We start from the raw sequence: 22904 nt of genomic DNA on the forward strand, positions 1-22904 counted from the left end.
GACGTCGAGGGGAAGTGAAAGAGGGCATTAACTGAAGCAGACTGAAACATGTTCTGTTTTTTTTTTTTTACACAGGGATTGTGATAGCCTCGTCAGCTTCGATCCCTCTATTACAAAAAGTGAACTGATTTACCAAGGCTGCTTCCAAACACTGAGGAAAGATGCGACTGAATGTCACTTCAGATTTAATCTAAAATACAAATGCATTCAAAAAGTAATGTGTGAACATTATCAACCTAAATTCCGTTCAGCGTGTTTGCACATAATATCCAAGAATACGTATGCATGCCGGTGTAGTGAGCGTGAGGTTCTTTCGCTGGTGTCTGTGCAGGAAAACATCCTCGGTGTGGTCTCTGAAGTGCACAGGTAGTTTCACGGCATGCGTCTCTACGTATTTGTCTACAACTCTGTGCTGTCATGTGTGGGAATGCCGAGAAGCCACGTATTGGATTATTGGAGCTGGCAGCATGATTAGTCCCGTCAGAGCGATTATCACCAAGTGACGTTGACGGTGCCCTCAACCCTGCAGAGATGGAGCTCCCGGTCAGACCCGATGCTGTAAAACTGCTAATCAAAGCTAATTCACCAAATCTAGGTTTAATGACCTCGTGTAAAAAAAAAAAAAAAAAAATAGGTCAATGCTTAGTCTTGAGGACAGAAATGAGAGCCTGCATGTGAAGATTGAAAAACACTTATCCAACCAGACGGATATGCCCTACCGTGGCCGATCTCTTTCTTCTGTGTGGAACTGTAAAATGCTGTTTTGCTTGCAGGGAAGAGGTGGTAACTTACGTCTGCAAATGTAAACCTTTTCTCTAAATTGGACATATTTGATTGGATTCTAACAATGCAAGTAAACATATTTACAATCACTTTTCACAGGTGTACACCACAGAGTGTAATTATGAACGGATTAATAAGGTGCGCATTGTGTACATCCCTGAATCATATTTAAAAAAAGTTTGAGTGTCATATAAACAGTGGGATATTGTCAAACCTGCAGCCGTCATGGTTTAAATAATCAGATTAAGCAGGAAATGTGGCTCCAACTTATTTAAGAGAGTCATTTGGATCCTATCTGCCTCATACTGTGTATTGCTGTTCTGCTCTGAGGACTGAAGGGAAAAAGGCCCTGCGACACGTGGCCTTGCTGTGGTCATAACCGGAGCCTCACTTACACAGGCTATAAACTGATTACAGAAAAAAAAAAATCCTACACGAAACCCCGAACGGGAGGGACAAGGAGGAGTGTGTTCAGAGCCGTGCCGAACCCAAATTGAACTCCTCCGTGCCTTGATACCAGCTCAGCACTGTCACAGAGCAGTGGTTTCCTTCGGCTATTTCACACTCGAAATTAATGGCTGCCCGGCTCTCATCACCTAACCGGGAAGAGCATTGTTGTTTTTTTTTGGTGGTGTGATTCACAGCACATCAAGAGAATGAGAGGCGGACGCTCCAGACAGAATCTCAGGTGTGGTGAGGGGACATGCTTGCATGGACTGTGCCGACGGAAGGAAACCCCTTTCAGCTCGTCCAGCTTATGAACCAGAAAGCAAATGACTGGACCAGATCGCAGAGGCCTACAAAACTGCCATCCATCTCATCGGCCCGACTGCCAATAAACGAGGCATGCAGCAAAGGGAGGGAGTTGGACAGCTGACCAATAAGCTGCCTCGGTTCGTCAGTTGGCTAACCAGCTGTCGCTACGACAACCCAACAGGGTCTGGTTTGTTTTGACTTCTTCTCTCCGTCTTCCTCCGACGCCTGGTGGTTGGGAATGGGCCCCGTTTCAGGCAGTTCGTTTAAATCACTGGAAATATTGCTGACTCTATTTTTCACAGGGCAATCATTCAGCAGGACTGTGGGGCCACAGGAGCCATCCAGTCAGGTAATATTCCCATCCACCATCCCCCCCCCTGATTTCATTACCCTGTCCTCCTGCTAGCACTTTGTTTTGCAGCTCCCCGGTCTGCACACTAAAAGATTGGCTACCAAAGTTTGATTATCATGCCTCTATGACTTTCATTTTACCATCGGTGTACCTCTGCAAAAATGAGATAAAACTGCACCTCTTTCACTTCTAATGGAGCGGAAAAACAAACCCCGAGAGGAAAACCATGAACTCTGAATCGATCCTCCAGGCCCTGGAAGAGGACCTGCTCTCAATGTAGATATGAAGAACTCATTTTAAGGTGGAACAGCAATTCTCAGTTTCAGGTGAATGAAAACGTAATAATGGAATGAATTGTACCAAACACCGTCCCAGTAATTAGCACCAAATTAAATTATTTACGGGAACCTTCCAGACAATTTAGAGTTAATATCAATTCCTTACAAGCAAAATATAGGACACTATGGGCCCCGTAAAATATTTCTGTAATATTTGAATTGCAAACACACTCTCTATCTAATGAGCGCACATTCAACGATTGCTCTCTTCATTTCATGATTTTTGTTCCAGTAATATCTCCAGTGTCCACTACTTAAAAAGCATATCTTGCTATGCAAACTGGTGAATACTTAGGCCTGGGGAGTGTTGCAGACTGAGATGTAATGGAAATTCAATTCTGGTAATAATGGCCATGTTGATGGAAAGCAGTAGCATAATGCAAAGAGGCTGTACTTATTATTCTATCCTCTCTTCGATCTCATTTCCCCTCCAAAAGTGGACATCAGAGAACTAATGACATGGGAATAATTATATCTTTATTCCCATTCAGATGCAAATGCCTTCTCAACTATATGCTACCCCAATTGTGCATTCAGCTCATTTTCTGCTGAGAGACTTGATACACCATCCAATTTTATCCTTTAAACTACACTGAAATCCTTCTGCTTTCTGATTTACACAGAAAAACTCTGCAGTCGGGCAGATGTCATGGAAACTAATCAAGGCTCACACATTCCTCGGGGCACTGCTGCTTTTTTTCCTCTTAATTAAAATAAAAACAACATCGCATCTCCAGGAGTCACACGGCTTTGACCTCTCTCTCTCCCAGCGGTTTCTGGGATATATATTTAAGAATGTAATCGCTATCGGCGTAGATATCTACGGTGCGGCTGGATAAATGGACCTTCTTGTTTTATTATTGTTATTCTTCATATCAAGTTATTTTCATCAGGTATTTTCCTACAGACATAGTGAGTCCTACAGAACAATGATTAGTCATGAACAGCAGCCCTAACGGGGCCCAACTGAATCGGGTATGTTGTTCACTCAAGCTTAATCGCACGTGAAAGTAAAACCTCAATGAAGTCACCTAAAACTAACAATGATTTGACTGCTTTGCTGTCAGTACAGTAAACTAACTTCACTCTACACACTTTTGTTCCCTTATCATGGAAAACTTTGTTGATTCTCCGCCTCATCCACATCTATGGACAAACTCAGCCTCTGTCCCACATGCACCTTGACTTGTAAATGCTCCGTCGATTTCATTTCCTCCTTGTGTGTCTTGTGGGAACAGCTGAAGATCATTTTCTACTTACAAATTGCCAGAACAAGCTCTGGAAAAATAGCTGGAAATTTCTCACCGTTGCTCTGGTGGGAGGAAAAGCAGTAACATTCCTGGGTACAGCCCGCAAAAAGTTTAATGCATGAGAGGTTTATTTAGCGTAATGGGAAACAACAACATAAGGAATTGGTTCAGCTTCGTAACTAACAAATTGAAAACAAAAAGAACTGGTGCTAAAATTCTGGTAATTATCCAAAGACAAAAGTGTTCCCATAAAAGGACTGCAGTTGGAAATAAGTTTGCCAATTAAAAACAAACTACCGCAATCGTTCTAATTTACCTTCAGATAACCTGAATAAAACAGTCACACCTTTCCTCTCCTTACAGAGCCTTAGGGATGAACGATCATCCTCGGAGAAGAAAACATCAGTTTTCCCGAAACAAACATTTTATAGCACTCAGCAGGACAGTAAAACATAACTACTGGATGGATTTCAATGAAAGTTGGTACAAGACATGGCTCCCAGAGGAGGATTTCGATCCTACGGCGTTAATGACTTTTACTTGTGTCCTTAATGGGGTACAGACAGTCACGTTGCCCCTCAGGATAAATGAATGACATTTTATGTAGTCATCATCAGGTCAGGTCCAGTACTCTGCTTTATGACCAAATAAAAACATTCCAGCCTCAGCTGTATATTATGTTTAGTGTTAATTAGAAAATGTTAGCGTGCTTAGGGTGAACTTGGAATACATAGCTGCTCAAAAATTGTAGCACTGCAAGCAAAATTACTGTGAAAATATATTCATGTAAAAAGATTTTAAATAATATAGATATAACATATAATATAAAAAATATAACTGCAGCTGCCAGGTTTGTTACAGCTTGAGTCACTGAAATGTGGTGAGCTGATGTCAACGACATTGACACTTTAGCTGAGGTGGCACTTTTAATTAATGGTACAGCATCACCAGTGCTGTGTTTGACTTGTCCACTCACTCACTCACTCACTCACTCACTCACTCACTCACTCAAGTGTTTGCTACATTGAACACTCACTAGGGGATAATGGCACACAGCTGTTCATACATTTCAGACACAATTTGAATGTTCTGCTGCAAATAATTACATAAAACACAAATCTATGCACTCGTAACTCTTTTTAAAACTTGCTTTGGCTGTGTTGTACCCACCTGCCTGTGACGGGGACTGCAGTTGTAAATACGTTTTAATATACGAATCTTCAATATAGCCTATTAATGGTGAAGCAACATTATGCATGCAGAGCAATCCAATATTTTGTAAGGCTGTGGTAGCCCTGCCACTGTTGTTTTACCTCCTGTGAAAGTATTTTTTTAGCTTCTTTCCTTAATAAAAAAAAAAATGTATTGAGTTTGGACTGAGCAACTAACGTTCCTTAAATATGGTTCAGAGAGCTGTTTTACTAATATTTTCTGAAATCCTGCTGCTCAGGCAGAGGAAGAGACGAGCCACTACACGGTGGAGACGACCGAGAAATATAATTATGTTCCTTCAAAAGTGTGTAGACACACAAAAAAGTGTGTAATTACAGAGTTCAGGCAATAAAGAAAACCCAGGAGTACAGCATGCGCTCCCTGTTGTACACTTTTGATGGCTCTTCTTCTTCAACAACAACACTCAGGAGACAGGCTGCAATGCATGATGGTCTAGGGAGATAGACGTAGGGTACACCTTCCGTATACTATATCTTGATGTGGCTCACAACAATTTGGTAGTGCACTACATAGTGAATTAAATTTACAGATGAGATTTCAAACAGCACTACAAAATGTCCGATGCACCAAATGGCGAAATACGTAGTTTGGAAGTAGACAATTGAAACAAAGCCCAAGAGTACCACTGGTAAATATTACGCCGACCAACCCAACTAACACACAGAGGAACACTTGCTTTTCCGAGGAGATTTGAATATTCCTTCCTGTTCCCGAAGCTTTTATTGGCAACGCTCGATGATTAAATCCTGGGATGACCTCTGGGGCACCGAGGTCACAAATGGGTCTACTTAGAACGTTACCTAGCAACACATCAGCCTCAAAAGCTAATGGCTAGCAATAAACTAACCTGAATTTAGCATCTCAAATTTCAAACAACAGCCACAAATTGGATTACCGAAAGAAGACGGTGCGACGAGCCCATTCGGACGGCTGGCGAACTATATTCTTGTTCACATATCTGGGAAAAAAAAACACACAAAAAAAAAAAAAACGACTGAAGTTGCCAGTTAAACCATCACCTGCTGCAGAGCGGTGCCGGTCGGTCGTGGTTGCCGCTGGCAACAGAGCTTTCAACCGTAACCAACTGCAGGTAGAGGAGTAATGAGTCTGTGCTCCTGTAATAGCCCACAGCCTCACCAAAGCACTCTCACACACCGGTGCCACACAAAAAAAATACGGACCGCAGAATGCCTGATCCGAAACTCGGCAACGTGGCAGATTATCTGAGCGCTGTGAGAAAGACGTGAATTACACACTGAGAGACCGAAGCGTTGGTGGACACGCAAGACAACCCCGGCAATGAATAGAAAACGAATATTAAAAAGAAAACCGGCGACGTCGGCAGTGCACAAGAGACAGATTAGTCGTTCCTGTTTAAACGGGTTATTTACCTAATTAAAAGCACAACGACCAAGAGTTTGACACCGTAGTCGAGTGATACGGCCCTAAAATAATATTTGCAATAATAACATTGTCAATGATTTGACAAAAATACCGTAACTATTTTTTATCAGCAATTTCAAAAATTGCAATACAAATAAGTGTTCAATATTTAACCGTTTTCAGTCGCGCTTGTTGCTGTGTAAGTCATGCACATAACGTACATGAGATCATATAGGTGAAGGATAGAAATCTATTCCATCTAATCTAATTTACTACATAACGTCTCTGGAGATTCTGTAAACTATTGAGTTTTGATGCCGACGACGATTTCTGTTGCTTTTAAGGCATGATGCAAATGATACTACTTGTTGTCTTAAAATGGGTTAAAAGACAATCAAATAGACACACACACAAGTAGCTTCAGTCTGGGTCTACTAGGCCCAGTAGGGACGATGGTAAATCAGACACTAAACCACCGTGTGAAAATAGAATAGAAAGTTTCGATGAAAGGTTAAAAATCAAAAAAGCTAAATCAAAAGTTTGGTTTGATTCAGTCCGGTCAATAAGGTTGATTTTTTTATTTTTTTATTTATTTTGTTTCTACTGTCAACAACATAGTTTCAGTTTACTTAAGGGTCCCTTATACATCTGTTAAAACGTACCTGAAGAATCAGGTGTGTCCAAACCCATGGAGCAGGTCCTCCACACCAACCACTGCAGATCCTCTTGTCCTCGCTCAGAAATCAACTAGACAACAACAACAACAACAAAATGTGTACAGTACAGTTTACATTTCAATTAATTACGCAGGATTTTCAAATATGCTGATAGTTTGCAGTTATCAATCTGTCACTTTTTTTTTTAATTATGTATTTATTTATTTTTATAAATCACCCTCATTACTAATTTAAAGGTTCTCAAATCCAGAACAAACACGTCTACAGCAATAAAACAGCTCTTTTAAAATCTTTTAAACACGGTCATTTGTTTGGTTTCTCCGGTTGTGTATTTTTTTTTGAATTTTGTATTTCACGGCTATGAAAATAAACTTAAATACACTCACTTTAGATTTACCATCAAAGCACGTCAAGTTCTGGTCCGCCGTAAAACAACAAAGCACGTTTCAACGCTTCAAATACACTTTGAAGTTGTTAAAACATATTCAGCTTTCATACGCGGCACTCCGTTGTTTACCTTCCCGTCTTCATCGCGCCATCTTTTCGTTTCCTCCAGTTTGACCTGCGCTAAATCCCTCCAGCGCCACCTATCGGTTGAACGCTGTAAACAGTTCAATTGAATTTCCGAATTTCGTTTTAACGGCAGAGAAACACATTTTACCACGAAATATTAATATTAAAAGAGTACTTTTAGAGATATAAACATACATATTTTGAATAAAATATTTTTGTTTTACAAAAGGTGTGTACTTTTACTGAAGTGAGATTTAAATACAGGAAATCGTTGTTGTTTTTTTTGTTTTTTTTACTTTAACATGTCTTTTCGTGTCTTTACCACTTGTTCTTTATTTTTCTAATGTAAAAGACCGGAGTGCTTCTTCCGCCGCTGTTCACGCGTACTGTGATGGCGTGTGTGTGGGGGGGGGAGGGGAACAGAAAAGAAAACCGTTTGTTCCTCTCCGGTTCATTTTGCGAAGGGGACCGACAACGGAACTCGTTGTTCCATCGCGTTGCTGTATCCGTTCTAACATTTTCTGCCGTCGCTATTGAACTCTTTATCGTTGACGTAAGTATTTTTTGCTTTTAAAAAACAAAATCTATATATATTTATATATATAATTACTTGGAAACGAGCATTTAGCTGAAAGAGCAGCTCAGGCTCAAGACTTACAATGAGCGAACAACGGTGAGCTGACCTCACGTTAAAAGCCTTTGAAAGCAACGTCAGCGTACAAACAACAAGGAGAGCGGGGGAGCTTCTTTTTTTTTTTACTTTTAAGTTTATAATGAGAAAAAACGAGTAATGCACAGACAAACTGGTTCATTGTTCACGTGCTAATTCATATATTGTTAATGCTGTACATTACTTTGGGAAAACAACGAAAATGTCTCCTGTTTTGCCATCTTCTCTCATTTCGCCCTGTCTGTCTGCCTGCGTGTGAATTCTGTGTCAACCTTTATACTTATGATCTCACCTTTTTTTTTATTTATTTTTTTTCCCCTCCTCCTCTGTGTAGAGCTGCCAGGACACATCTCGGTGACAATGACAGACCGATACAACATCCACAGCCAGCTGGAGCATCTCCAGTCCAAGTACATCGGCACGGGACACGCCGACACCAGCAAGTGGGAATGGTTGGTGAACCAGCACCGTGACTCTTACTGCTCCTACATGGGACACTTTGACCTGCTCAACTACTTCTCCGTCTCTGAAAACGAGAGCAAAGCCCGAGTCCGCTTCAACCTGATGGAGAAGATGCTTCAGCCATGCGGACCGCCGGCGGACAAACCCGACGACGCCTAGATGACGCCGGAGTGAGCTGTGGGTTTTTTTTTTTGTTTTGTTTTTTGTTTTTTTAACCTTCGGTCAGACTTTCCACATATTTTTCTGCTACAAATTTGTCGCCATGAAATCAGAACTGCTTCAAAATCCCTCGTACGATCCCGGACTGCATTGTGCTCTTAACGCAAAAGAAAGATACCCAGAACAGATTCGAATGTTGTTTGCATATACTACCAGTGAAAACATGTTCTTGCCAGGACACCTTTCAGAGAATTTACCGAGAAAGATGAAAGAAAGAAGCTCTTCAAGACCAACGTGGAGAGAAGTAACTGGACAGTACGTGTAGAAAGTGATGCACTGTAATCTGTCGAGTGTTTGTATTTACTCATGGAGATGTATTCTGGATTTAAAATTCTCTTTTGGTTTAATAATAAAAAAAAAAAAATATATTACCTGCTAATACCTCCTCAGCCATTCAGGTGTTAAAACAAAAATAATTCATCAAATCCTAGTTTGTGCCCAGGCTTACATGCAGGTGGGCAACAAATACAATTTAGATCTTCCCTTATTTGGTGGAAAGTCTGAGTCGGCCCTTGATGCCCCATTGGTGTTCAGCTGGGTTTAAAGTTGGTCATTGAAAAGGCCATTTCATATTAATACCCATCAAATTAGTCAACGACCGCAAGGAGGCATTTTCATTTTTAAATGTTTTTCCCCCGATGCAGTTTTTTTCCTTTTTAATTTGACACCCATGTGACCAGGAAGAATACGAGAAAAAGTCTATAAACAGTAGATGACAGTTCACTAAACTGGGCATGGAAATATTTGATTTATTATAGGGACGTAATACAATTTTCAAAGCCAGGACATTTTGTGCTTCGGTCTAAATTTGAGACAAAAGCAATAAACAAGAATGAATGAGGAATGGAAATGACAGACTGTAAAATTGAAAATACCTTTTATAGGGCCAGAATACAGTAGATAATCAAGTGTGAGGGGGGAAAACAGCATGGAAATCTTGTTTCTCAGGGCCTTAAGCACATTCGATTTGAAATATTAATGATGAAGTGCCACGTCTCAGCTTTTAATTGGAGTTGGTTTACATCAGTATTGAAAGAACTGTGTTGGAAATATTGCAGTTTTTACACAAAGTACCCCAAATACAAAGATTTAAAAGTAATTGGACATTTGGCTGCTGCATGTTTCTTGGGCATCTTTCTGTGTACATAAATATATGTAAAGTAAGAAGAATAGGGAGAGCAAGAGGTGACCGCAAGTGAAAAAGCTAATAATACAGTGCATCTGGAAAGTATTCCCAGCACTTCACTTTTTCCACATGTTGTTATGTTAGAGTCTTATTCCAAAATGGATTAAATAAAAAAAAATGTCTTAAATTCTACACACAATACCCCATAATGATAATGTGAAAAACATTTCTTTTGGAAATGTTTGCAAATCTGAATGAACTGTGTAAAGATGAACTGTGGGGCTGAAAAAAGCAAAAATGTGTCAGCAGGAGGGTGAAATTTAAAGGTAGTTGTTTACCAAAAGCAGCTTAGCAAATTCTTAAAAACCAAGTGTGCACAATAAAACTGTAAAAAAGAAAAAGTCAAACAAGTTGGCGGACCGAGCAGCACAAAGTCTTGTGAAAAAAGTGAGGGAAAAATAAGTCATTTAGATTTGGAGAAAAAAAAAAAAACTGTTTATTTATGCATCGCAAGTCGGGGATACTCTCCAGGATGTACGTGAATAATCAAGAGCAGGTTTTAATGACCAGAATCTCAAGAGGACAAGATGCAAACACCATGAAATCAAACCCTTGTCAGAATGGTTGAGAGAAGAACATTTCATGAATCAAAGCGCCTCATCTATCAAACATGGTGCGTGTACAGCTGGCGGTTATCGTTTTCACTGCTGATAGAAGCAAGAAGATGAATTGAAAGGGATTTACAGGAACATTCTGTGCGCTTACATTCAGCCAAATGGACCAAAGTCATTGGCCGAAATTTGCTGAATTTTTCGTTCGGCAGGTCAACAATCCCCCAAACATACGACCAAAGCAACCGCAGAGATTTGTCGGTTGACGAGAGGAGGCACCAGAGTGGCAGCATCTGCTGATGAAGACTTCAGGCAGTCGTCGAGTGCAAAGGATTTTTCCATAGAATAATAAATATGTTTTTTTTTAGGTTTTTTCTACTTCACGTGTATCTCTCCAATTACTTTTAAACCTTTAAACTTTGGCCACTAGGTGTCCACAGGACTATTATTGCCCACATGATTCTTTCCATGTTGAATACTGAGGGTGAAGTTAAGACTTTTTACTTGAGTGCAGTCTCCATTATTTTATTTAAAATATTTATTTAAAAGAATGAGTGGAAAAACAAGCCCAAATAACAAAATTGTAACTGTCCGAATACTTACGGTCTGGACTGTATTTAAAGCTTAAGAGCAGAGCAAATTTGCTTCGATAAACAGTCGTACAACAATTGTGATTTCTGCCAATTCTCTGACATTTGTTTTCTACAATGAACTGATAAGGAGGTCAGAAAATAAACTGCGCGCTAAAACACGTAACAGCACAGGCGTGATGCTCGTCCTGCGTGTTGTATAGTGCACAGCGGTATATTTCAGCATTTGTTTGGTCTTGCAGATTCAACAAACTTGTCCACCTACACGGTCTCTCTCTCTCTCTCACACACACACACACAAACATATTTTGTACCTAATTGTCCACCCACACTTTTGAACATTTGAATACGCAGAGATCAGCCTCGACATGCCGCGTCTTATTTTAAAAAGATGTCCGACCGTCATACATGACGTTCATGATTGACAGAGCTAAAAACTGCCGTTTTCTGATTTACATCTTTCAGGTATACACAAATCATGTGTAGAATGCAAATTAGGTTCTCTATCAGTGGCTCTGATTTGAAGCCTGCAGTGTAACTCAGCTCAAAGTAGACATGAAGAACATAATAGCAGAGTTGAATTTTAAACAGTGCCTTTAATCAGTGGGTTTAATATGCTGCTAGCTGAGAAAATGTTTCTACGATGCAAATTGCTTCGGGCTGGTTCGGGTCGATTCGATGTTTGAAGCGCAGGTCGATACGGGGCTTTTGTCAGGACTGAAGGGGGAAGCGGGCGCTGTGAGATGTGCGACTAGAAAAGAGCAGCAGCTGCAGGTAGTCTGACTTGCTGACTGAAGGCGATTTATCAAAGCATGCTGCCACACAAATTTCACCCGCAAATACAGGCTGTTGGTGGGAGAGGATGCTGCGCATGAGTCATTGTTGGATTGAGAGAGACTCGCCAGTGGGTGCCAGGGAAGTTCTTGTTTTGTGCACGATGGCGATGTGTATGTGTGTGTTTGTGTTGGAGGTTTTCTTTGTGGGGTAAGTCCTTGCCATCTGTCCTCACTGTGAGAGTCGGGGAGACGGCATTGCCAAGTCAATGGTGATAGCAGCATGAGGCCTGTCGGTGTGCCGTCACACACACACACACACACACACAAAAACACTCGCATAAACTGCTTGACTTCTTCTCTCTGAGACACGATCCCATAAATAGACGTCTGCTCCTCAGTTTCCAGCTCCATCGCCTTTCTGTGAGGCTTGTATTCTGATTGGTCTATTTGATCCCTGAAGGTTTTGATCAGATGGTTCAAACTTTTGTGTCACAACCCTTTTCTTTACCTGGTGGCATGGACACGTTGCTGCACTATCAGCGTAGCTTGAGGAATGACATCACCTAAGACTGACATGTCTGAAGAACTCCAGGAGGGATAGCCATGAAATCATATACAGGCTTTTATTTTCCCCGAGAGGATGAATCCTTCCTCTCAAGCCATCACAATGTTGAGATTTGTGTTTTTTTTGGTCTGGATTCAACAGAGGAAAGGCTGACCCTAATGCACGACGCTGAGGCAGGTGTGAAGCAAATGGAAAACTCCACTCACAGCGATTTGTTGAACATACAAAAGCCGGCAGGTGAACACAATACCGAGGGGGAAAAAAAGCAGAATAAAGACACAAAGCAGTGTACAACGGAGACAAATGCTGCATTCAAATGGAACTCGTGAGCTCGTGGTTACAACGTAGGAAGTCGTGTGCATCGTATGCCCGGCGTTCGAGTGGTTAAGTCCTGAAAACACCGTTGCTAGGCAACAGCAACATGGACGCCGTCTAGAAGCCACAGAGGCTAACAATTTAGCAAGCTAACAGGGCTGACATAATGCAGGAACTGCGCAGGCAGAGGGAAACGATGAGGCCATTGGGAAGATCAACATTTTCCTCAGATGTAGGCGATTATTTAACGTGGCTGAAATTACAATATATTAGCTTAACATCCAATAAAAAAAATTAAATTCCATGGCCTTCGCCATTTCCGTCAGCAAACATGTCACAACACGTGAACTCGGGCTTATAGAAAATCTTGAGCTCCATCATCGCGAACAATGAGGGGATCGTTCATATGGATTATTCTGGCGTACACGGTTAACCCCACTTGAACGCAGATACAAGGGGGAAATCGAAAGTTTTAAATACCTGCAGGCTCGAGTTGAAACCTGTAGAGAAACACAGCATAAAGTTCAGTCACGAAAACCATTTCATTCTTCATTCTTCCTTCCTGCTCTGAACTCATCACGTCAACTGAGTGCGCTCCCTCCTCGCTTAAAGCGTTCATATTTCGAAATCGTCCTCCGCGAGCCCGACGTTTCACTGCTGTCAAATCTTAAAACAGTCCCCCTCTCTGCCGCTGTTGCCTGTCATTTCGGTGTCAGCCGATACGACTCTCCTCCACCCCATTAACCTCCAGTTTATTTTTTTTTTTTTTATCAGAGCCACGGAGCTCATCAGTAGTCCTGCTCCACATCAAATCCATCACCAACTCCCCCGTCTATCGTCACCCCTGCTCCGCCGCCGCCGGCGTCTGAAACCCGCTGGTACATTGACGTCTAATCAACGAAGAGTCCTCGCATTTTTCCGCAGTCTCACATTATCGTGCATGCCACGTTAAATAGCTCGGGTTCGGCTCCACTTAAAGAAGTTCGGCAGCAGTAGCTCTCCTTCGATGGTGAGGCCCCCGTCGCACCAGTCAGTAAAAATATCAGTCAAAAATAATCTCACGGCCTTAACACCTAACAAATCCATCAAATCTCATTTTCACCTGACCTCTGTGACCACTTAGGACGCATCGTTGTCCAGATGGCCGAGGCCGTCGTTTCTATTCTGGCACACGGCCCTTTGAAATGATAACTGGACTGGAAACTGCGTTGGCAGCGGCGTGTGTTTGGATTCATAAACGGTGCTTGACACAATAAATGGCACTTACTAATATCCACTTGGCCTTTCTGTGTTCATGCTGATGTGAGCTCCTCGTTTGGCTGCTTGTCCACATCTGCTCTCTCCTCTGATTACACAGGAGCCCGGCCAAACGGCGCAAAGGTCCAGGAAGCACAATCGACCTCATTAAATATAAAAGCTCCCCAAATTCAATTATCTTTGCCCGATGCCGCCCGTCCTGTTTAATGCATAACTCTTAACTCTTCTTCTCCATTGTTCTCCTCTGTTAAACTCCTCGCCCACGTCTCCTTCGCTGCTCACACCCGCTCCTGTGAACCCCGTCACTTCCTCCTTTCTGCTTCTTCTTTCGCTCTCTATCTCTGCTGCTCGGGTACCGGCGGAGTGGAAATATCCAAGATGAGAAACAGCATGTTATGAGGCTGCAGCGGTGAAAAAAAACACATCAATATTTTGCGCGTGTCTTGCTTTTGTGACAGAAATCCTGTGGATTAACGGCACTCGGAGGGAGAAAGTGAGCGGATGCTGGACCACCGAAGCAAAAATATCGAAACAATTCTTTGGTTTGAACTGAAATGAAGGTCATCACCTTACCGAACAATTACGTTTTTAGAACATTTCTGAGCATATTAAATCAAAGGCTGACTTGGTTTTAGAACTTTTCTTCTTTCTTGCATTGTTAATATCTTTTTTTTTTTTTGTGTGTAAAAAAACGTTCGTAATTTAAGAGGTTCAACGACTGCACTATGAACGGTATGACAGGGCAGAAAAACCCTCTAATAATCACACTTTTTATAATCTTGGACAGAACGTATCAGGCCGATGAGCAATATCCACCCCTTTCCAATTGTAGTGGGTCTGCACCGCAGCCGAGACCTCCAGGCAGTGTGCCAGGGACAAAACCGCCTTCTCATCCTGCGAAATTTCATTAAAGCAGGGAGTTTATGTGCGTTGCATTGCGTGTGCGTGCGTGTGTGTATGTGTGTGTGTGTGTGTGTGTGTGTGCGTGTGCATGTGCGGGTGTTTTACACTTTTTGGGGCTGATCGGTTTTTCCAACACTTTGAGAAAAGGGCTCCGTTCAGATTTAAGGTTTTTGTTTTAAAGTTCAGGTGGGAAATATACGGCTGCGGTGAAGTTGAAGATAAAGGTGAGGATGAGCGTTGGTCCTCACTGGCGGAAAAAAAGTGTGTGTGCGAGTGGAAGCGAGACAGAGAGCAGAAGGTTTATGATCACTGTGTTCCAGACAGCCATCTTTCAAATATGAGCACCAGCTGCTATACAGTTATCTTGTTGTCCTCCTTTGCACTTTAAAATTGATTACCGTCATATATCTCTATCCAGCCATCCATATTCATTTGTGCTCTTCCTGTCACCGAGGTCAAGCTGTACCACATTAGTATTGCCAAGTCAGTCCCAAAGCTAGCATGTCATCACAGTGTTGATTGGTGAGTCACATCTTCCACCGTCTCTCATTTCCTACCGTCTCTGTTTTCTGCAGTCTCTCTCCTCCCCTCATTTACTTCCATTTCTAGTTCTCATTTTCCCCTCTTCTTCAGAACCGACTCCTTTACACCCACGTCCCCTCTAAAATCTTGAAAGCTCGTACTCCGGTTGAGGTAAATGGGCTGAAATATGACTTTAATGGTCACATTGAAACCTCCCAAGTACACACTCGCTCACACTCGCTCACACTCATTTTTGTGGTCGCCATCTGTTTTTTTTTGGAGTCAGATGTGACCACGTTTGGGCGAGGTGAGACCGAGCAAGGAGTGAATCTGACCGAGAATCTGAGGACACTAGACCCACCCATACCGGTAACGTGACTGCACCCCAGGCATGTCAATAAAACTAGGCTCTCTTTGAGGCCTAATATCTAATTACTAGTGGAATTATTTTTATAAGGACCACCAGAGCACTGATCAGAAGGAGTGAATTTATCTAATGACACCATATTGATTTGTGGAAATAAATGTATTTCATGAAAGAAATTCAACTTCTTTGAATGGAAGTCTATTGGAGCCCTAACATTTTTTTGGAGCCAGCCCCTAGTGGCCCTCAGTGGTATTGAACTTTAAGACACTTACTTGGCTTCACTTTTCTGACCTGGGGACTACATCACTTTGTGCGTACTGTTTATGCCACAAACCAAATTAAGTAATTAAAAATCTGACCTCATGGTGGCGCAAGGTCCAAATTTAAGGTCATTGAATTCCAAATTTAAGGTCGTTTCAATTCAAGAAGGTGACATGAGTTTCATCTAAAAGCTGTAGTCATTTCATTCAAAATCCCAAATGACCTGAGGGTGGCGTGAGAGGAAACATTCAGAGGATCACTAAAATCCTAAGAGTTCATCTGTTGGCCACCATTAATGTTTGTTCTCATGGCAACCCTTGAAGGTGGTATATCTTAAAGATGTCCCACATTTCGATTGGAAACTGATTGCTTATCTTTTACACATCACGTAACTAAAAGCGCACGCACGCACTGGGAACCTATAGATACATAGGAATGAAGCAAAAAAACAACAACCTAAAAACAGAAATCTAACTATATTTATAATTTTATCAAAAATTTACCAGAATTAGGTTCATCGGGAAATAAAGACTTCATTAAGAGTGAATGTGTTCCACCTGTTTTAAAAAAAAAAAATCCAATTTCTCTTTCACACGCACTCAGACATCGATTTCTATAGCTACCACGTAGGGCTCTAAATTAACTGGAGGTGAACGTGAGCATGAAGGGTTACACGTCTCTACGTCTCTCGGTGTTTACCACAGTGTGAACACAAAGTAATCCACGGCGAAGTGCACAGAATCCATTGTGATATTCGAGTATTGGGAGAAACCACGGAATTCTAAAGAGATGCCTCTGAAGCGTTCTGTAGTATAATGTTCATCTGAGTTTAGAGGAAGAGAATCTGATGATGTCACAGAAGAGACTCTGATGATGTCACAGAAGAGTAGTGTCACAGCTGAACAGTAGAAGTGCGGCTCCATGAGTGTCAGAAAACATCTACAGCTGGTCTGAACAACCTCTCACAAACAGCGAGGTTTATTGTCAAGTCAGCATGGAAGAGCAACGCAACCAAACACGCCGCAGAAACCTGCATCTAAGAATAGATACCTGCAGTTTGTGGGCACTGCGCAGAAATAGTGGCTGGGACACGACTTATAGCTGCGTGGTGAAGACGGTAGGAGGTTTTAGATTTTTCTGCTTTACGTCTCAAATTCACTTTGTAAAGCGACACAGTGCGAGCGAGTCCCGACTATTAATGTGTGTGTCGCAAAAAAGAGATGAAACTGTCGATGTCGATACCCAAAGATGATTCCCAGAAAGATAAGAAACAGTAGCTGAGATAACTCCTGATCACCACACTGTGCAGCATCCCAACCATGCAGGTCAGCAGACTGTGGTGGTAAACTGGCACCGCATAAAACCATTTACTGTGAAACTTCACACTTCCTTTTATTCTTACCGTACTTACTTCCCATGGGAGATTGGAAAGTTGCTCTCAAATGAAAAAACATTTGTTTTAGACCTTCACATGCTAACAGCCTAACCTGAAACCAAAAGTCTATTAATTGTGTATTTTAAGTTGGGTAAACCTATCAAAACTTTTGTTGAGATCTGGTCACCCCAAACCAAAGTGGCGCGCTCATTGAGAGAACGACCGACAGACCCACGTTGCCTTGAGCCACACCTCTAATGTGGCTACTAAAAAAAAAATCCACGCGTCATCCTTGTTTTTGCAGAATCATTTGTCCTTTTAGTGAAAGACAAAGCCAAAAGGCAATTTAAGAGGTCCAGTGCAGGTTTGTCAAGAGGAATTATGCCGTCATCCTCGACACTGCTAAAATAAAAGCCAATGGAAGGTCAGGAGAGAAGCTGAGTGAAAGACTTTGGTTTAAAACCAAGGAAGGCTCAATTGGCAATACTTGCTGTTCTTTTGAATCTTTAGATGGGCTGTAAATTTCTCCCACAGCCTGTCCTTGTAATCTCAAGGGAAATTTAAAAAAAAAAAAAAAAAAAAATTGGCACAGTTTTTAATTACTTCAGCAAATCTGCGAGGAATGAGGTAATGCATTTCAAAATGAAACTCTACTGAGTGTTATGCGCTTCCCAGTCCACGTCTCTGAATAGTGGCCATTAAGACTCTGAAATCTGCTTCCTCAAACCACAGTTCAGTTGGAAATAGAAAATTACATCAATTAATTTGAACTTTTATGCTGGTTGGACATATGCAGATTTCCTATTCAAGTCAACTGTAATATAGTGAAGAGAATACCAGTTTTGTTTTAATGATATTCCCTCTTGTTGAAGAATACTGACATTTTGCAAAAGTCCACATTCTTCATAATAATCCTGCCTCTTAGCATCCACTCATTTTTATTCAGGAATTCTTCTTTAACAGGCTCAATTCCTAAAAAAAAAAAAAAAAAATACAGATAACCTGACGAGAAAAAACAGAATAACAAAACAGATGGTTTTTCATGACTCTTTATATACAAAAACACTATACACAGTTTGGACGTAGCAGAAGCTGTTCTGGGGATACACTGTTTAACATCATTGTATTATTGGAGGAATTATTGATGGCAAAAATACAGTATAGGAGTCCATTTTAAATATCCAGTCCCGGGGTCTTTGCTGCTTTGACCGTTTCTACATTTAAAGCTGGAGGATTTACAGTGTGACACTTGTCAATCTGCAGAAAATGACTGTGAACGTCACACGATCAGGAAAAGATTACACATTCATGGTGAAAGGCTTTCGATCGACAGCAGCAGCAGCAGTAGTCTGATTATGGCTACAGTCTGAAGGTAGGGGGTTCAGTTTCCGGAGGTGACCAAAGAAGCACCATCACACATTCTCTAATGTAAACTGGTGGAAGTCGACGACATTACAGATCGATAGCAACAGCCAGCATTTTTTTTTTTTTTTTTTTTTTTAAGTGTCAAAGTGGATGTGAATGTTTTACACAGACCCAACTGGAATCTTAAGAGAAATGCATTTTGAAATTGTGGGCTAAAGGTTTCTTTGGATTTATCATGCTTATTTTACGTTCACCCTTCAGTTGAGATGAAACAGAGCGCAGCCATAAACAGTTTTACAGGGCTCGCTCTTCGTGATGAATACTAACTGGGTGTCACGAAACACCGACATGTCTACATTTGGACTAAAATGTGAACTTGTGCGTCAAGTGCCTTCAACATAAATGTGGTGATAGTCCAGACGAGGACACCACTGTAAGTAGTTTCAGTATTAGAAAGTCCCCTGTGTGTTAAAAGAGACAACGAGGTCTAATGTAAGATTCCTATTAGGTGATTTCAACCTCTCTATTTAGCACCGATAACCAGAGATGGTTATAAGATACTATAATGTAGTTATAAGGAAATTTAAGGTCATTTCAAGTGTTCAGTAATTGACTTTGTCTCCGATTTGAACTTTCTATTTAAAACATCCATAACTAGTAGATAATGAATGATTGATAAAACCTAATAACACAAGTTTTATCATGACATTACAGTGCGTTATAAGGCCTTTAATCATACGCAGGTTTTTAATAGTTTATAAGTGGGTTTAAAACTCATGAAGAGAGATCATTGTATTATTAAAAAAACATGCTGAATTATGTGACTGAGCACTAAATAGAGCACTTTTGGATGCTTCATAATAGAGGTCAAGATGTAAACAAACATATAAAAAAAAAAAAAAGCACATAATGTCTTTATATCTGCTCTGCTAAATACATTTATCAATTGACTGTATCCTGCTTATAAACGGTAAATACACAAAGATAAAATATCACCAGATTAATTTGTGTTTTTACGTGTGACGCAAGCAGCAATGTTCATGTTTACTCTGACACGGCGGGATAAAAGCTGCACCACCAGGTCAGACTTTGAATTTTTATATCTAAAAATAAAATCCCTTTCTAGTCTTTTATTAGAGTATTTGTTGTTGGTATGGACCATGTTGACCTGTACAGGAAGGCACCACACTCATGTCTACTTATTTACTGACGTAACTGGATTTGATATCAAAACAAATGTGGATAAAATTGAACTAGGAACGGTCACGTCAACGTTCCTCGTCGTTCTAGTTGGTGCAGAGTGAACTGGATGCATCTGCATGCGAAGTGATCGGAGAGAGTTGTCGCTACCTACATGATGTCGAAGGTTTGGTAAAGACTGTGCTTGATAGGCTCATTTCTTTAACAGTGTTCAGGGGACGATTTAAAAAAAAAAAAAAAAAAAAAAAAGACAACTATAGTTAGCGCTTAAAACATTCACATCAAAGTTGTATTGTATCATATTGGTAGTAAAACTGATTTCAATGTATGCACATGCTTGATATACATTCTGTACAAAATAATGAACATATAACAACATAGACATGGACGTCAATGAATACTGTTGGTTCTGTTCCACCGCTGTAAATAATTTCAATTTACAACCCCCGCACATTCAGAAGCAGGAAGAATAAATCGGTCCTTTTCAGCGACTGCGTGTGTGAGAATGACGCGTTTTGTGGAGGTTGGGGCTCCATTGTGAGAACGCAGACTTTTGGAGGTCAGCAGGCTCAATCTGTCAATCACTCGTCAGCCAACTTGTTCCTCGCCTGATCAAGTGCAGCCGGGGATAAAATGTGACTAAAAGCTCGGCCGAATATTCTGGCATTTGCACAGGAAGAGGTTTTTTTTTTTTTTTTTTTTTTTTTTTTTTTTTTTATTAGTTTTTTTGAATGGCTCCTCTTTACACTCTGCATTAAAACGCATCTCGACTTCTTGGATCTTATCTCAACAGATCGCTTCGAGGCAGAAAATCTACCAAAGATGAATAATGACCAAAGATGAATAATGACCAAACCTCAGCCACATAAATCTTCACACACACACACACACACACACACACACACACACACACACACACACACACACACACACATATACACCAAAGCTTCAGTTTATCTGCTGATTTAAACTAAGAAAATCTTCTTGACTGTATTGAATGCCAAAAAATTAAAATCGGTTCAGACTTAAGGTCTAAACATCTTTCCAAGTGAATAAAACACATCCTTGATCCCTAAGGGCAAAAAACTATAAAATGGGCTGACATTATTTAAATAATTGATTATCAGTATAGTTGCAGATGAATTTTCTGTCAAAGTGGAACTTTTCCTTCAAATTTTCAGGTTGATGTTAAAATTTGCAAAAGAATCTGACCAGCATCGCTGGATTCAAGATGCATGTTGAGGCGAGGTGTAAAGAGTGCACCTGTCTTCACCTAACCATCACAGGAGGACAGATTAAAGCACTTTGGTTAACATTTGTTGGTTTATAAATGCGCTCTGTAAATAAACTGACTTGCCTAAATTGCAAAATAATGTTAAAAGGAAATGGAAATTAAAGTATTTCCCTGCTTCTTTGAGAGGCCAGTTGATTGGGTCAGTGGTTTAAACGCTCAGTGTCTGTTCAGCATTCATTAAACCTTTAATTAAAGTCCACCCGACGAAATCCAACCAGAAAGAAGACCAACGTACAATCAAATTTCTGCCTTTTCTTTGGCACCGAGTCGCTCAGTGTGACGAGCCCCGGCCAAAAGCCTGAAATGAAAGTTTAAAAAAAAACAACAACAAAAAATAGCTCCTCTAAACAGCAAGTCCAGCACTTGGTGATCAGAGGTTTGCACTTGGGAGACTCAACACAGGACATATGATGACATATGATCACGTATTACTGGGAAATGAGCTTAAGGGGGTTAGAATTGGCCTGAAGGGGGTGATTTCCATTGCACTTCACTATCAAAGCCTCGGGGGGCCCATCGCTCCCTCGGCTTCAGCGGGTATAAATATAACACTTGCAGGTTCTTCTTTACCTACATACACATCATCATCCCCGTCTGTGACTCCTGTGATATAATGCCCCCTAGTGGCAATATACTTTTAAGTATGTCTAAAAATGAACTGCATTATCTCCCGACACGACTCCGAGAGACACATCAGAGCAGAACAAACTGCCTCTCCTCCCCTGTGATCTGTGACATAGGCACTGACATCAGCATGAAACCGTCCAATCCCCCCCAATTTCCTGCTCTGGGAGGATGCCCATATATGGCCATTTGTCAGTTTATGACGAGGCAACCCTTGGCAAGTACACAAACTCTCGAGTGCACTTGAGCCACATTCACTATTACAAGGCAAATTTTCCCCCAAAAAAACATGGTATAAATAAATGGTTGTAATCAGAGCGCTGTACACACCACTAGTCTGACTATATGTGCAAATGTTTCACCGGTGCCTTCGCATGGCCAAGGCCTTAAGACACACCTGTAGCCGTCATTATAGACATAAATACATATAAGGAGCAATGGACCTTTTTCACTGAAGACTTTTTGGCGTACTGTCGCTGTAACAGCGGCTCAGATCCATCCAGTGTCCCACTAAGCCAGCAACCACTGCACCCGTGCTTTTCCTGCTAAGGCAGGACAAAAACGTCTGCTGTGAAAAAGGTCAACTGGATCCCAAAGCGAGGTGGACTGAGGGTCTGGAGGGTCGGGGGACAGCCGGGAGAGCTCACAGAGGAGCTTTGCACTGCTGACGTCCAGGTGGCACTGAGGGCTGTCAGGGCCGATGGAATCTGAAAGCACAAACACACGGACTCATAGTCCGTGAAAACAAAGCATGCACATACACACGCAACATAATAGAAATGTATGAATCAATTACTACGAATCTCTTTTTAGATCTTGAAAAACTTCTTGAGTGGAATTTATGTACAGTATCTAACTAAATATGTTAAAGTTGCTGTCACTGCAGACCAAAGATATACACTCAGTGGGGCTGCCAGCTTTTATTTGGAGAATTTACAACCTGCCCCGTATTGTCAAAGACAATAAAAAAAAAAAATCTGCAGGCTTTTTTTTTTTTATTGTCTTTGAAAACACAAAATGTTGTAAACTACTGAGCTGCTCGACATATAAATGACAATCAGAGAAGTGATGGGAAAGAAGCCTTTCAGATACAAGAACACTTGAAAACATAGGCGTG

At 41.1% G+C, this 22904-nt stretch overlaps 2 protein-coding genes across 6 annotated transcripts in view; one reads left to right on the forward strand and one right to left on the reverse strand.

Moving 5' to 3' along the window:
* The first annotated feature begins 7753 nt into the window (after positions 1-7753).
* sf3b5 (splicing factor 3b, subunit 5) lies at positions 7754-10742 on the forward strand. Its single transcript, XM_069144430.1, has 2 exons — positions 7754-7838; positions 8290-10742. Exon 2 carries the CDS (start codon positions 8316-8318, stop codon positions 8574-8576), a length of 261 nt encoding a protein of 86 aa, XP_069000531.1. The 5' UTR covers positions 7754-7838; positions 8290-8315; the 3' UTR covers positions 8577-10742.
* A 7595-nt stretch (positions 10743-18337) lies between these two features.
* phactr2 (phosphatase and actin regulator 2) overlaps positions 18338-22904 on the reverse strand; it is a 44049-nt gene continuing 39482 nt past the window's right edge. For all 5 annotated transcript variants that reach the window (XM_069144431.1, XM_069144433.1, XM_069144434.1 and 2 more), the window contains one exon: positions 18338-22494. In XM_069144431.1, the coding sequence (XP_069000532.1) occupies positions 22479-22494 (16 nt within the window). In that variant the 3' untranslated portion in view covers positions 18338-22478. The remainder of the gene's footprint in view (positions 22495-22904) is intronic.

This window comes from Embiotoca jacksoni, unplaced genomic scaffold, assembly GCF_022577435.1.
Source record: "Embiotoca jacksoni isolate LCO1_2020_lvr unplaced genomic scaffold, fEmbJac1.0.p SCAF_12, whole genome shotgun sequence".
NCBI lineage: Eukaryota > Metazoa > Chordata > Actinopteri > Embiotocidae > Embiotoca > Embiotoca jacksoni.

Excerpts from the sequence above, each read along its gene's own strand:
- sf3b5 (XM_069144430.1), top strand. The coding sequence starts at position 8,316 with ATGACAGACCGATACAACATCCACAGCCAGCTGGAGCATCTCCAGTCC.